This window comes from Physeter macrocephalus, chromosome 4 (genome assembly GCF_002837175.3).
Source record: "Physeter macrocephalus isolate SW-GA chromosome 4, ASM283717v5, whole genome shotgun sequence".
NCBI classification, from domain to species: domain Eukaryota; kingdom Metazoa; phylum Chordata; class Mammalia; order Artiodactyla; family Physeteridae; genus Physeter; species Physeter macrocephalus.
The window spans coordinates 94,871,189-94,887,023 of NC_041217.1; the positions used below are offsets into that span (position 1 = coordinate 94,871,189).

The window sequence follows — 15,835 nt, forward strand, 5'->3', positions numbered from 1 at the left end:
GTATCTGCTAATCCCAAACTCCTAATTTATCCCTCCTCCACCCCCTTTCCCCTTTGGTAACCATAAGTCTGTTTTCTATGTCTGTGAGTCTATTTCTGTTTTGTAAATAAGTTCATTTGTGTCATATTTTAGATTCCACATATAAGTGATATCACATGATATTTGTCTTTCTCTTTCTGACTTAACTTCACTTAGTATGATAATCTCTAGGTCCGTCCACATTGCTGCAAATGGCATTATTTCATTCTTTCTTATGGCTGAGTAGTATTCCATTGTGTATATATACCACATCTTTCTTACCTATTCATCTGTTGATGGACATTTAGGGTGCTTCCATGTCTTGGCTATTGTAAACAGTGCTGCTATGAACATTGGGGTGCATGTATCTTTTTGAATTAGAGTTTTCTCCGGATATATGCCCAGGAGTGGGACTGCTGATCATATGGCAACTCTATTTTTAGTTTTTTAAGGAACCTCCAGACTGTTTTCCACAGTGGCTGTACCAATGTATGTTCCTGCTGGCAACTCTATTTTTAGTTTTTTAAGGAACCTCCATACTGTTTTCCACAGTGGCTGTACCAATTTACATTCCTGCCAACAATGCAGGAGGGTTCCCTTTTCTCCACACCCTCTCCAGCATTTGTCATCTGTAGACTTTTTAATGATGGTCATTCTGAGTGGTATGAGGTGATACCTCATTGTAGTTCTGATTTGCATTTCTCCAATAGTTAGCGTTGTTAAGCATCTTATCATGTGCCTATTGGCTATCTGTATGTCTTTGGAGAAATGTCTATTTAGGTTTTCTGCCTTTTTTTAATTGGGTTGTTTGTTTTTTTGTTATTGAGTTGTATGAGCTGTTTGTATACTTTGGAAATTAAACCCTTGTCGGTCTCATTGTTTGCAAGTATTTTCTGCCAGTCTGTAGGTTGTTTTTTCGTTTTGTTTATGGTTTCCTTTGCTGTGCAAAAGCTTATAAATTTGATTAGGTCCCACTTGTTTACTTTTGCCTTTATTTCTATTGCCTTGGGAGTCTGACCTAAGAAAACATTGGTACGATTTATGTCAGAGAATGTTTTGCCTGTGTTCTCTTCTAGGAGTTTTATAGTGTCATGTCTTATATTTAAGCCATAAAAATAACATTTGGTGATATGTTATGTAATTTTTGGAATGTAATTCTGAAGGTGTTCAAAGAATTAACTGAAACTGCTATAAAAGAATTCCTTATATTTAAAGTTTCTTAGTATTGATACTTACATTATAAGGATGGAAAATAGGAATAGAATTGATGCCAAACCTGTTTTATGCTAAAAAGTGTTATTTATCCATAAACTAATTGAGAAAAAAAGACTTCCAGTCATATCATTAAGATATGCATTTCAGGGACTTCCCTAGTGGTGCAGTGGTTAAGAATCCGCCTGCCAATGCAGGGGACATGGGTTTGAGCCCTGGTCTGGGAAGATCCCACATGCCATGGAGCAACTAAGCCCATGCGCCACAACTACTGAGCCTGCACTCTAGAGCCTGCAGGCCATAACTAATAAGCCCGTGTGCCACAACTACTGAAGCCCATGTGCCAAGAGCCCATGCTCCACAACGAGAAGCCACTGCAATGAGAAGTCCGTGCACCACAACTAGAGAAAGCCCGTGTGCAGCAATGAAGACCCAACACAGCCATATAAAAAAAGAAAAAGATATGTATTTCAAATAAAATGTTGCTTTTTTATGTTTATATACATATCAAAAATCAAAATAGAATTATTTTCATTGACTTTATACTAGTAAAAGCTACAATAACTTCATCCAAATGTTTAAATGTTGTCTTATGTTCCTAAGAAATAAAATATTTTAATTTATATACATATTTTATTGCCAAGAAATATAACAGATGGTCAACTAAGGGCTTAAATATACTCCATTTTATAAAATTCTGGAAAGGAAGTGGATAGAAATAAGAATTCGAAGAGAAACAGGATGCTGTAAAATTTATAACTGTTTATGCATTTTTGAATGGGTGACAGTGGGTCTCAAATCACTAAGGTATTTAGAGTCCACTGACTGACTATATTCAATAGAGTACTATGCAAGTTTCATTCTAAAATATAATCTATAAGGTATCAGAAATTACATTCTTTGCAATTATTTAAAGAAACAAATTTTTTTAGAAATCATCTTAAAAAGGTGAGCAATATACAGTTTTTCAAAATTATTTTGGGATGCATGTGAGCAAAAAACTTAGAAAAGCAGGTTTTAAAGCATATCAGTGTAATAGTTGCAAAAATATAGCAAATGTTAGAGACTGAAAAAATTAGGGGCTTAGTATTCAATCTATAAGGCCCATTTCATATTTTCAAATTGAAAGCTTTAGGATTTGGTCTGTGTGCCAAGTACAGACAATTTTTAAGCATATAATTTATTTAAAGATTAATCAAACGATATCACCTAAGCAGCTTCTATCTATTAATCTATATTCTAAAATTTCGTGAATAAACTACTTAAATATAATTTTAAAATACAAGGTTAATTAAGTTGATAAATACCTTATAACTTAGTACCCAGTACTATATAAGTTAGCATATAAAGATTTCTAAGGAAACATGGAGGTAAATATCAGGTGATAGCTATCAAAATTACAAGAAAAATGTGAAAAATTGAAAACTCCTGTCATATTTTTATAAGCCTATATATGGCACAAAAGGCCTCATTATACTTCAAAAAAATCATTTGCTAAAATGTAATAGTTCCTCATTCACTGATACTCATTTAAAATAGTGGCATTTTATTATGATAAACTCACTGAAAAAAGCTACATTCACTGCCTATGCCAAGTTAATTTCATTATATACTAAAAATAAACTGGTCCAGGAAACCATTCAGTCTGACTCATTAGAAAGGAGCTTGATTGCAATATTTTTAACAGATTATTTCAACTATGAAAATTAATCTATGCAATTTCTGTTTATTTAAAAAGCTGTCCACTTGAAAGTATTTAGGCTGTACTCACCATGAGAATGAAAGAGTCCATGTCCATGAGCATGATCATGGCTATATGCAGCACCATGTTTCAATTCATGACTATGGCAATGATCTCCATGGCCATGTGCCTGATCCAGAGCACCGTTAAAGAGGGAATGACTGTGTCCATGGCCTAAAAACAATGTTAGAACAAAAGTTATGTAAAAATATATTATTTAATGGTTACAATAATACCGACATTAGTGAAAAGAATTAGCTCTAAATCCAGATTCGATTCAATAAACATTTACCTGTAGAAAGTGCTACAGATTCATTAAAACAATAATGAGTTTCTAGTATAAAGTACAGGAAGGAAATAAAAGCATGGAAGGAAGTGGTAGACTTTACTGGAGATGAAAATAAGTGAGAAGTACATAGAAATATTTAAAGAGATTACACAATGTTGTTCATTCATTCAAGAAGTACTTATTTGGAACACATTATGTTACAGTATCATTCTAGGCACTGGGGATAAAGCAGTGAACAATACAGACAAAAATCTTGGCCAAAACTTTGCCAAGTACTATTATACATACTAACAAAGATAAAACAATGCATGCATATGGTCACATTAAGGCAGAGGCAGAGAAGCAGCTGCATTTGGTAAAAGGATCAGTAAAATTAAAGCAGGTAGATTCCTTAGGGGAAAAAAAAGCACAAAATGGTGGGGAATCATTTCTCCATAGCAGACCTAAAAACTACTAAACCGTCATAGAAACATCTTCTACAAACTATTCCTAAGCATAGAAAAAGACTGGATGTTACCTAATTCAAAAATATCACTTATATTTACAAAAATCCTAAATACCAGAAAATCAAATTCAGCATTGCATTACATGAAAAATCATGAATAATGGGGAAATCAACTTCCAGAATGGTGGACAGAGGATGTGGGCAAACTAGCTCTCCTAAAACAACAAAAATATGTGGAACACAACTAAAAAATTTCAGAACTCTGACAATTAACCAAAACCACAAAAGGAACTGAAAATCATCTACCCAAGAAACTACCAAACCTCAGTAAGATAGCAGGGTCTTGATGTTTTAACTTGGGGCTATGCCATTCCACTTCCTGCCTCAGCTCAGTTGAGATCAGCCAAAAGTCAGCAGCTGTGCAGACAATGGAGAGATCTGATTTCTTCTGAAGCACTGTTAAAAGCACCATGTCCAGAATTCAGCTTTGAGAATTCAATAGCCACACACTGCAGGAAATGAATTAATCCAAGGATGTCATACAACAGAAAAAAAAACTACAATAATATCAGCAACAACAAACTCTGAGAGGGTGAAGGAATCTGATATCAGTGTCATTTTAATATAAAAGGTCCAGTTTTCAACAAAAAAATTGTTAAGACATGGAAAAAAAGAGGAAAGTATGCCATATATACAGGAGAAAAACCAGCCAAGAGAAAATATTCCTGAAGGGGACTCAGAGTTTGAACTTAATAAACAAAAACTTTAGATCAGCTCTTATAAATATGGTCAAAGAACTAAAGGAAACCGCGTCTAAAGGATGAAAGTATAATAATGATGACTCATCAAGTAGAGAAAATTAATAAAGAAACAGAAATTATCTATCTATTAGAAAAACAAACAGTGGACTTCCCTGGCGGTGCAGTGGTTAAGAATCCGCCACCTGATGCAGGGGACACAGGTTCAAGTCCTGGTCCAGGAAGATCCCACATGCCGCGGAGCAACTAAGCCCACGTGCCACAACTATTGAAGCCTGCATGCCTAGAGCCTGTACTTTGCAACAAGAGAAGCCACCACCATGAGAAGCCCGTGCACCGCAACGAAGAGTAGCCCCCGCACCGCAACGAAGAGTAGCCCCTGCTTGCCACAACTAGAGAAAGCCCGCGTGTAGCAACAAAGACCTAACATGGCCAAAAGTAAATAAATAAAATAAATTTTAAGAAAAAGAAAAGAAAACCAAACAGAAACACTGGAGTTAAAAAAAATAATAACTAAAATAAAATATCCACTTTAGAAGGGCTCAACCACAGATCTGGGCTGCAACAACAGCAAACTTCAAGATGGATCAATAGAGATTAGCCACTCTGAAAAGCAGGGAAAGAAAAGAAAATCAAGAAAAATGAACCTTAGAGACCTGTGAAAACATCAAGTATACCAAATTAAGTATAAAGGGAGTCCCAAAGAGAGAAGAGAAAGAAAAAGAGATAGAAAAAGTATCTGAAGAAATAATGGCTGGAAACTCCCCAAATTTGATGAAAAATATTATCTATACATTCAAGAAGCTCAGGAAACTCCAAGTAGAATAAACTCAAATAGAGCCATATCTAAAGACATCGCAGTCAGATGGATGAACATCAAAAAGAAATCTTGAAAACTGAATAGCAAGATAAAAATGACTTATCACGTACAAGAGAACTTGAACAAGATGAAATGCTGACTTCACCACAAAATCATGGAGGCCAAAAGACAATCGGATGACAAAACTAAAATAAAAAAAGACTCAACCAAGAATTCTAAATTCAACTGAAGTCTCCTTTAAATATAAAGGAAAAATTAGACATTTCCACATAAAGTATTCCCTACAAATGAAATGAAAGGACACTTAAACAGTAACTCAAATCCACACAAAAAAATAAAGAACACCAGTAAAGGTAATTATGAAAGAGAGGATAAACATATTTTTTTATTTGTAACTTATTTCTTCTCCTATACATTTTATTCGGTTGGCCAAAAAGTTCGTTCAGGTTTGTCTGTAACATCTTACAGAAAAACCCGAATGGACTTTTTGGCCAACCCAATAAAAGACAATTGCATAAAGCAATAATTATAAAACTTTATCGATGGGCTTAAAACATAAAACGTGTAATTCATCTGACAATAATAGTACAAAGAAGAGAGGTGGGAATCAAGGTATATCAGAGCAAAGTTTTTGTGTATTATTAAATTACTATTAATCTGAATTATTAAGTTACTATTAATCTGTTTTAAGTTAAGATGATACTTGTAATCCCCAGGGCAACAGTTAAGAAAATAACTAAAAAATATACAGTGAAAGAAACAAAGGAAATTAAAAAGGTACACTAAAAAATATCTATTTAATTTAAAAGACAAGAATCGAGGAACAGAGTAACAAAAAGGAAAAAAGATACAACAAATATTAAAATGGCAGATATAAATCCTACCTTAGTAGTAATTACATGAAATGTAAATTTTTTAAAAACCCCAATCAAAAGGCAGAGGTTGTCAGAATGGATTTAAAAAAAAAAATGATCCAGCTGTATTCTGTCAGCAAATTCTAGATTCAAAGACACAAATAAGTTGCAAGTAAAAGGACAGAAAGAAAAGTATACCAATACCACGCATTATGCGTGCACATGCCATAATGGCTATCATAATACCATAAGCTAGAAATTATTGTGAGAGAAAAAGAACATCTTGTATAACAAGTTCAACCCCTCAGGAAGATATCCCACAGTTATAGAAATATATGAACTGAACAACATATCTCCAAAATACATAAAGCAAAAACTAAAAAAATTAACTGGGAAAATAAAGAACAATAGTAGTTGAAGACTTCAATACCCTACTTTCAATAATGGATAGATAACTAGGCAGAAGATCAACAAGGAAACAGAAGATTGAACAACTATGAACAAATCAGACCTAACAGACAGCTACAGAACACCCCACCTAACAACAGCAGAATACATATTCTTCTCACATGTACATGAAGAGTCTCCAGGAGAGACCAAGTGCTAGGTCATAAAACAAGACTCAATAAAACTTTTAAAATTTGAAATGATAAAAAGTATGTCATCTAATCACAATGAAATTAAATCAGAAATCAACAACAGAAGAAAATTAGGGAAATTCACAAATATGAAAAAAATCGAAAAACACACCCCTGAATAACTTTAGAAAGATAGAAGAAGAAGAAAGAAGGGAAAGAATAAATCAGAAGGGAAATTTAAAAATACTTTGAGATGAACAAAAATGAAAACATGACATACGCAAACTTACATTATAGCAATGCTTAGAAAAAAATTTTTAGTTATTATGCCTGTGCTAAAAAATAAAAAAAAATCAAATCAATAATCTAATCTTCCACCTTAAAAAAATTAGAAAAAAATTAAACCCAAAAGCAAGGAGAAGAAAGTGCATAATAAATATTACAGCAGAAATAAAATGAAATGAAGACAAGAAAATCAATGGAGAAAAACCAACAAAACTAAAGGGAAAAATAACTAGACTGACCAAAAAAAAAAAGAGAGAAGGCAAAAATTGCTAAAATCACTGCTGATCTTATGAGAAAAAAAAAGGCACACTTTTAAATACATATCTATAAACAATAATAAGTCATTTAGATGAAATGGACAAATTCCTAGAAACACACAAACTGCTAAAACTGACTCAGTAGGAAACAGAAATCATAATAGACCTATAACAAGCAAAAAAACTCAATTAATAATTTTAGAACTGCCAACAAAGAAAAGTCCAGGATTCACAAGTGAATTCTGCCAAACATTTAAAAAGTACCGGTACGTCACAAACTCTCCCCCAACTATGCCCTCCAAATAACAGAAGAGAAAGGAACATTTCCCAACTCATTATATAAGGCCAGTATTACCCTGATACCAACACCAGCCAAAGATATCAAAAGAAAACTACAGACAAATATCCCTTAAGAATAAAAACACAAAAGTCCTCAACAAAATGCTAGCAAACAAAATCTAGCAATATGTCAAAAGGATTATAAACCATGGCCAAATGGGATTTATCCTAAGTATGCAAAGCTGCTTTAATATCTGAAAATCAAGCAATGTAATATACCATATTAATAGAATAAAGGGTAAAACCCAACTGATCATCTTCAAAAATAAAGAAAAAAATCACTAATAAAATCCAATACCCTTTCATGATGAAAACGCCCAGTAAACTAGGAATAAAAAGAAAACTTCCTCAATCTAAAGGGCATTTCTGAAAAACCCATAGCTAACACAGCTAAAATCATATTTAATAAAGAAAGACTGAATGCTTTCACCCTAAAATCAGGAAAAAGAAAAGAATGTCCATTCTCACTACTTCTATTTAACACTGTAGGATCTGGCCAGGGCATTTAGACAAGTTAAAAAAAAAAGGCATTCAGATTGGCATTCATCTGGGCCTTCAGCAAGTCACAGTAGTAACATCAAAGATCACTGATCACAGATCATTATAACAAACATAATAATAATGAAAAAGTTTGATATACTGCAAGAGTTACCAAAATGAGACACAGAGACATGAAGTAAGCAAATGGTGCTGGAAAAATAGTGCTGATGATAGGTTTGAGGCAAGGTTGCCACAAACCTTCAATTTGTAAAATCTGCAAAGCTCAATAAAATAAGGTATGCTTGTATTTAGAAAATTCTAAAGAATCCACCAAAAACCTATTAGAATAATGAGCTATTTCAGCAATGTGGCAGGACACAATATCAATATACAAAAATGAGCTGTATCCCTTATCCCATTTTGCAATCCAAAGAAAACAATCCCACTGATAATGGCAGCCAAAAAAAAAAAGAAGCCCTACAAGTAAAGTTAACAAAAGAAGTGTGAGAACTTGTACCCTAACAACTACAAAACATTGTTGCAAGAAACTAAAGAAGCTACAAATAAATGGAAAGGCATCCCATGTTCATGGATCAGGAGACTTAACATTGTTAAGATGACAATAATTCCCAAATTGACCTACAGATTCAGTACAATTCCTATCAAAACTCCAGCTGCCTTTTTTGGGGCAGAAATTGACAAACTGATCCTAAAATTTATATGGAAATGCAAGAAGAGACCCAGAGGAGCCAAAACAACCTTAAAAAAGAATAAAGTTGGACAATTCACATGTTCCAATTTCAAAACGTACCCAAAAGCTACCTTAATCAAGACTGTGTGGTTCTAGCCCTAAGGACAGACATATAGATCCATGAAGTGGAATTGAGAGTCCAGAAGTAAACTCTCAATTGATTGTTGACAAGGGTGCCAAGACAATTCAACAAAGAAAAACAATCTTTTTAGCAAATTCTGTTGAGAAAAGCAGACATTTATATACAAGAAAATGACATCGGACCCAAACCTCACACCATAGACAAAATTGACACAAAATTGACACAAAATGGATCGCAGACCTAAATTTTAACGCCCAAATTTAAGGACGGTTCCTCATGAGAAAATCTATCAATGTAATTACTAATTTCAAATTAACTAAAGCAGGAAAAAAAAATGATTACTTCAATAGATGCAGAAAAAAAAGAAATATCCTTAACTTGATAAAGCAGTTTTATCAGAAACAGACCACAAACATCAGACCCAATAGTAAAACTTTAGTAGCGTTCTTTTATTAAAGCAATGGATCTGAACCTTTACCGCATACTAAAGTTGACTGGAGAGCTTCTAAACATGCTGATGTTTGGGTCTCTTCCTTCAGAGATTCTTATGTAAATATTCTGGGGTTAAACCTGGGCATCAACGTTTCTTTAAAAGCTACCCAGGTGATTATCCAGGTTGACACAATGATATAAGCTATAAGTACTTCTAATGAACATTGTTCTAGAGGTCCTGGCTATGTAATTAAGACAAGCAGGAATAATAGTTTTCATTCTTAATAGTGAGAAAAACTTTTCAAATACCTAAAAATGAACCAAATGAAAAATATAAAGATCTTTATTAAAGTGCCTAAGACAATTTAATAAAGGACTCAAAATATAATATAAGATGTTAATTCTCCACAATTAAACATAAAGACAATGCATTCCCGATCAAATCCCAAAAAGATTTTTCATAAAACTTGACTAGCTGATGAAAAATACCAAATGAGCAAGACAGGCCCAAACAACTCTGGAGGAAAAAAAGAGAGAGAGATGGGATTAACCCTACCAGATATTAAAACATAAAGTTTACAGCAATTATTCCAGTGTGATAGTGGGGTGGCCAAAAATAAACAGGCCAGATCTGATACATAAAGCAATTTAATATAGGGTAAAAGTGTCCTTTTATATCAATGATGTAAAGAGCAGATTAATAAATGGTGCTTAGAAAACTGCTTATTCATTCACACCGAGAAAAAAAAAGTCCTAACTCATCCCATCACAAAAATAAATTACATACAGATGAATGACCAAAGTAGATGGGAAAAAACCATAAAACCAAAATTTTCACAGTATTAAATAAGAGAATATGTTTATGACCCAGGGACAGAAAACTCCTTAAACAAAGCAGAAAACATACCACAAAATATATGACAGAAAAACTAGACTATATCCAAATTAAAAACCCCTATATAAAAGCTTAAATAGACAAGCCATAGACTGGGAAAAGATATTTGCAACACATAAAACAAAGAATTAGTATACAAAATATATTAAAAATGCTTGTAAGGGGATTAACAATAAGAAAAACAGGCAAAAAAAAAAAAAAAAGGGACAATTCCAGAAAAGGAAAAAATCTGAATGGCCTAAAAACATACAGAAAGATTTTCAACCACACTACTAGGCAAAGAAATACCAAATAAAATGATACCATTTTTATCAAAATATCACCAAAATGGTTTTAAACCCATAATATTAAGTTTTGATATGGGTGAGAGAATACTAGTACTTGAATTTTTTGCTGGGGTAAAAGGGAATAAGTCATTTGGAGGGAAAATTGCTAACATCTATTGAAACAAAAAACTAGATATCCTGTGTTCCAGCAATTCTACTCATATTTCAGCAGACTGCAATTCAAAGAACTTTCTGTGATGATGGAAATCTTCTATATTTGCTGTCCAAATGGTAGCCCTATGTGGCTACTGAGCACTTGAAATGTCATTAGTGTAACTGAGGAACTGAATTCTTAATTTTATTAAATTTAATTAACCATAATGTAAACTTAAATAGTCACATGTGACTAATGACTACTGTATAGGATAGCACAGCTTTGGAAAAACCCTTGCATGTGTTCACAAGGATATGCTTCATATGGAAGTGCGAAAAACAAGAAACGACTTAAATCCATAGAAGACTGGTTAAATAAACCATGGTAACCCACACCATGGAGTTTTGTGTTCCTGTTAACAAGAGAAGGTACACTGATGGATATCAGGTGGAAGGATCTGAAAGACAGATTTTATGATAAATTTCATACCCCATATGCTGTAACTTTTTAGTAACTAGATTTGTACTGTGGTTTTGATATTTGTTTTATATAAATGATATCATACTAAAAAGATGAGCTACAGAGGTCTGGAAGTATCCACACCAAGCTGATAACATGTACAACTCTGAGAAGCCACTAAGAGGGAGGGACATGGAGAAGCGGGAAGGATTGTTCAGGAAGACATTAATATGAGTCTATTAACATATTACTTTCTTTATTAAAAGTCAGTATAGTAAGTTAAATTTAAAAATTATCAATTTTCAAAAGTGACTAATTATGACAGAAACCAGAAATGAAGAAACAAAGGGTTCTAACCATCATACCAGAGCCATGCGAATGTCCATGACCTCCATGCTTGAAAACAAATATTCCTACTAGGTTTACCACAAACCCAAGAATTGAAACAAGAAGCAGTCTCTCATGGTGTACATCTGGAGGGGCTAATGCTCTCTAGAAAATACAGAATACAAACAAATTGCATTGATATAATTTCTGACTGATCAACTGGTAAATTTAAAAAAATTTTTAGTTATTCTCAGAATTAAAATCACTCCAAAATCACCTGCCAAAACAGTTAATAAAAATAAAACCATTGCTCACATACTGCAGAAAAGGTAACGGTTACTACTCTTAAATAAATACATTTAAAAGCATGAACATTTGGACTAAAACCATCCTTCTTCAGAATCTTAAAATACTGTCATTAATTTTAAGTTGATTAATCTTTAAATTTTCTCTTTACTTGTTTTAATATACAAAACATTCAAGATTCATTGGTAAAACCCTCACATTCTATCTTAACTCTTCCAACAGACCTCACTATGATTGTGTGTTTACTTTTCATAACGTGTCAACACTTCATTCACAGCTTGTAAAGCACTATTATTTGTTTTCAATTTGAAGTAGTTTCACATATAATTTTTTCAATTACTTTATAAGTTCCTCCTGTACACACATAATATTTTATCTAATCCAAGACTGGCCTCAATAAATATAGTGTGAAAAATAGCTCTATTACAAGTATCTTTAGTTAGTAAACATTTTCATTATAGAAACATAATTTACTGACTCTAATTATTATCTACTATACCTCAACTCCTTCTGAGAAAATAAAAAAAGCAGTGAAGATCAAAAACAGGCCGTTGACAAAACCAGCCAGAACTTCTGCTCTAACATACCTAAAGAAGAGCAAAGTAAACAACTGAATTAAGTTATTTCTTAAAAATCAAATCACAAATTCACATATATTCAGAGGTCCCAAACCATACTATATGGTTATAAGCAGCCAACTAAGTCCCAGTGTTTATAGTATGTTTTATTGTACATATATCACAAAATTGAGAAAATAAATTTAATTATTATGAGTTATATTTAACAGCAGAATGCCATAAAATATATAGATTTCTACAAAAGACATTTTTAGAGTAAGTAGGTTTAGAGAGACCTTTCACAGAAATGTAAATCTCAAGCTGCCAGTGGAGAAGGAAGAACAGGACCAGATAAGTGGGCAAAGAAGGAAGGATACAAAGATAAAAAGTAGAAGAGAGCTTGAAAAAGGGGTTTTTATAACTTGTTAATTCCTTCTTTTCTAAGAACTCCTTATGCTTTCTGCTTTGTACCTTTCAGCTTTCAATCTTTGGCAAGGGGTGCTTTGACTGAAGGAAAATATAATTATTTCTGAATTATCCCAGAGACAACTTGAGATTTATATTTCTATCACTCTTCTAAGATTAATAAATTTAACAAAAACTTTTCAATTACCTATTTTTAGAATCAATTCTAGCTTCACATAATTCTAATTAAACTTTTTTTTTTTTTTTTTTGTGGTACGCGGGCCTCTCACTGTTGTGGCCTCTCCCGTTGCGGAGCACAGGCTCCGGACGCGCAGGCTCAGCGGCTATGGCTCACAGGCCTAGCCGCTCTGCGGCATGTGGGATCTTCCCAGACCGGGGCACGAACCCATGTCCCCTGCATCGGCAGGCGGATTCTCAACCACTGTGCCACCAGGGAAGCTCTAAACTATTTTAAAAATACCTCTCTTTTTCTCCATGGACTTCTGAAGCTTTCTGCTTCCTACCTGTGTGAAGCATTGGGGAAAGATTTTATTTTTCCATGAGGTATATTTGGCTTAGTTAAAGTCATTTAAACAACTTTAACTTGGCAGTTTTACATGTTCAGACATTATTTAAAGGGTGCTGACAGCAATTAATCACTCTGGTTCTTGAACAATGTAACAGGAGCATCAAAAAGCTAGACTTCCTAGCTTTCTATGTTAATTTCTAGATAATACAATTTTCACTGCAAAAAATATTTTTAAAGAGAAAAAACTCTTTAACATATACTCCGTATGGTTATATTGAAGCTTGTCTGTTAAGTACATTCCAACATAGTGTATATTTCTACACTCAGAAATACTGCATATGTCTACCTTCTAAAACATATAAGTGAATTAAATTAATATCTTATTTGTCAAAACAAACACTTTTTTTCCATTAAATTCAAAGAATTCACTGCCTGCTTTCCACAGTCCACACTTAGGAATTTATCTAATATATCAACAGTGTTACTGCCCAAGAAATAAAAAACACTTTGTTTTAACCCACCCTTCTAATCCCACAGCTAATGCTTGATGGAAAGCCTTTTGTCCTTGAGTTCCATTAGATTTCAAGATCAAAGGCAGGAGTGTTTTTCAGGCATCTTTTTGTCCCTAATGCTTAGCTTAGTAGGTGCTCCATAAATTCTGATAAATTGTTGGGCTAAAGTGATTTTAATTAGGTTTAATACATTTGCTAAACTTGACTGCAGGATTAAAATGAAAAACTTGTGAAATCTAGACACACTTGCTTTTCCAAACACACTGTGTTTACCTGAACAGACTGAGTCTTGGAATTAAAACATATGATCCATGAATGTGCTATTGCCTATTTAGTATGATGGAATCTGGATTCTTTAGCCAGGGCGAAAAAGATACAAATATATGTACATATGTATATAAGCATGCACATATGCATCTATCTACCTATCAGATATGTATTACTTTTATTCTAGCTTTGCTATTTCAAAATTAGGAGTGTGACAAGACACAGAGATGACTTTACATATAAAAATACTGAAAAGTCTTTGCTGCCTTTCAGATTCTGCCTATGGTTTCTACTATTGCAGTCAGCCTGCTATTCTGATCATACTGAATTAGGGGTTTGGGGATTCATCACTGGCTTAGCCTACTCAGTGTCATTTTGTTATACTGGCACCTACATTTACTGCTGCTACTTACTACTATAGCAGTTACTAATAGTTTCAAATGTTACATCAGCTTTTTCCCCCTAATTTTTCCCTTCTCAAAAGAAAAAAAAAGCATATAAGGAGAAGACAGGATAAACAAATTTTAAAATGTCAAGAATATTACTCTCGTATATTTTGGTTAAAGTTGAATCAGTAAAACCTGCTATGGTACTGAAGGTATTCAAAGCTATTTCTAAAAACTATCTTACACCAGGAGATTATGCATTCTAAATAGAAAACAATAGATACCCTAAGAATTAAGGAATTGAGAATTCTTATAGTTAGTTACTGTTTATCCAGGAAGATTGCTTAATAAGATACTCTAATTAGATTTTTTAATGTAAAATATGTATGAATTACTAATTTTCCAACACAAAATTATAACTTCACATACAACCTTTAGTAATTCAAAATATACTGAAGAGTCTTTTGATTATACAGTGCCATGGAATAGGTTCTTTTCTGAGCTTTTGAGCTGTTTGGATTTATAAATAAACAGGATCTCTTGCTCTATAAAAATAACATAATAGTATTTTTTATCTCACTTTTCATAATGTTACAAGTAATCATATCACTTGGGTTATACCCCAAATTAGCAAGTCCTGTCACAGAATTTCACATATCTCTCTTTTAGCACTTGTCACACAATGTATAGTTATCACAGGATTTTTACAGAGCTGTTTCCCCATCAGACCACAAGTTCCTCTGAGGCAGACGTCATATCTTATTCATTTTTATATCATTACAAGTAGCAAAGTATCAAATCATATTGGGCCCTCGATAAACATGTGAAGAGAACAAGAGCACGTGCAAGAAGCAGAGAGTGTGTAATTACTCAAGAACAAAAGCAAAGCTAGAAAAGAAAGAGGAAGTAGTGGGGGAGCACCAGTAGAAGAGAGAACCAGGGGCACAAGAGACAGTGCATGTAAGAGGGTGGATGTGAACGGAAGAGAGAGAGAATGAGAGGAACTGCATAGGAAAGAAAGTGCATAGGGAAGGAGAATCAGAGAAAGAAAGAAAGAGAGCCTGGGAAAGGGAGAGAAAAAAATAAAACAACTACAGCTGAAGAGGTTAGGGGGTGGGGAAGATAGGATGAGAAAGAGTCTTAGCAATACAGTGCTACAGCATAGAGGAAGAGAGTAGGAGAAAGCAAAGAATAAGAGAAAAGATGTGAGGGAGGGAGAAAGAGAGAATGGAGAGTAGAAGGGAGAGGGAGAGAAAAAGACCATAAGCACAGACCCAAGTAACTAGAAAGAAAGAACAGGAAAGGAGAGAAAGGAGTTTAGAAGTAAAAGGGAGAGAATGAGAATGAGGATGGGGAGATAAATGAGAGATGGAGTGAAAATAGGAAAGACAGCAAAGAAAGGAGGGAGTGCAAGACAGCACTCACAAGGGC

General features: G+C 33.6%; 1 protein-coding gene across 3 annotated transcripts in view; it reads right to left on the reverse strand.

The window, feature by feature from the left end:
• SLC30A7 (solute carrier family 30 member 7) overlaps window positions 1-15,835 on the reverse strand; it is a 76,141-nt gene that overhangs the window by 45,481 nt on the left and 14,825 nt on the right. For all 3 annotated transcript variants that reach the window (XR_448270.4, XM_007115160.4, XM_007115159.4), the window contains exons 4-6: window positions 12,248-12,335; window positions 11,481-11,607; window positions 3,002-3,145 (exon numbers count right to left, since the gene is read on the reverse strand). Coding sequence is in view for 2 of the 3 variants with exons in the window: in XM_007115160.4 (XP_007115222.2) it covers window positions 3,002-3,145; window positions 11,481-11,607; window positions 12,248-12,335 (359 nt within the window). In the remaining variant the exon portion in view is untranslated. The remainder of the gene's footprint in view (window positions 1-3,001; window positions 3,146-11,480; window positions 11,608-12,247; window positions 12,336-15,835) is intronic.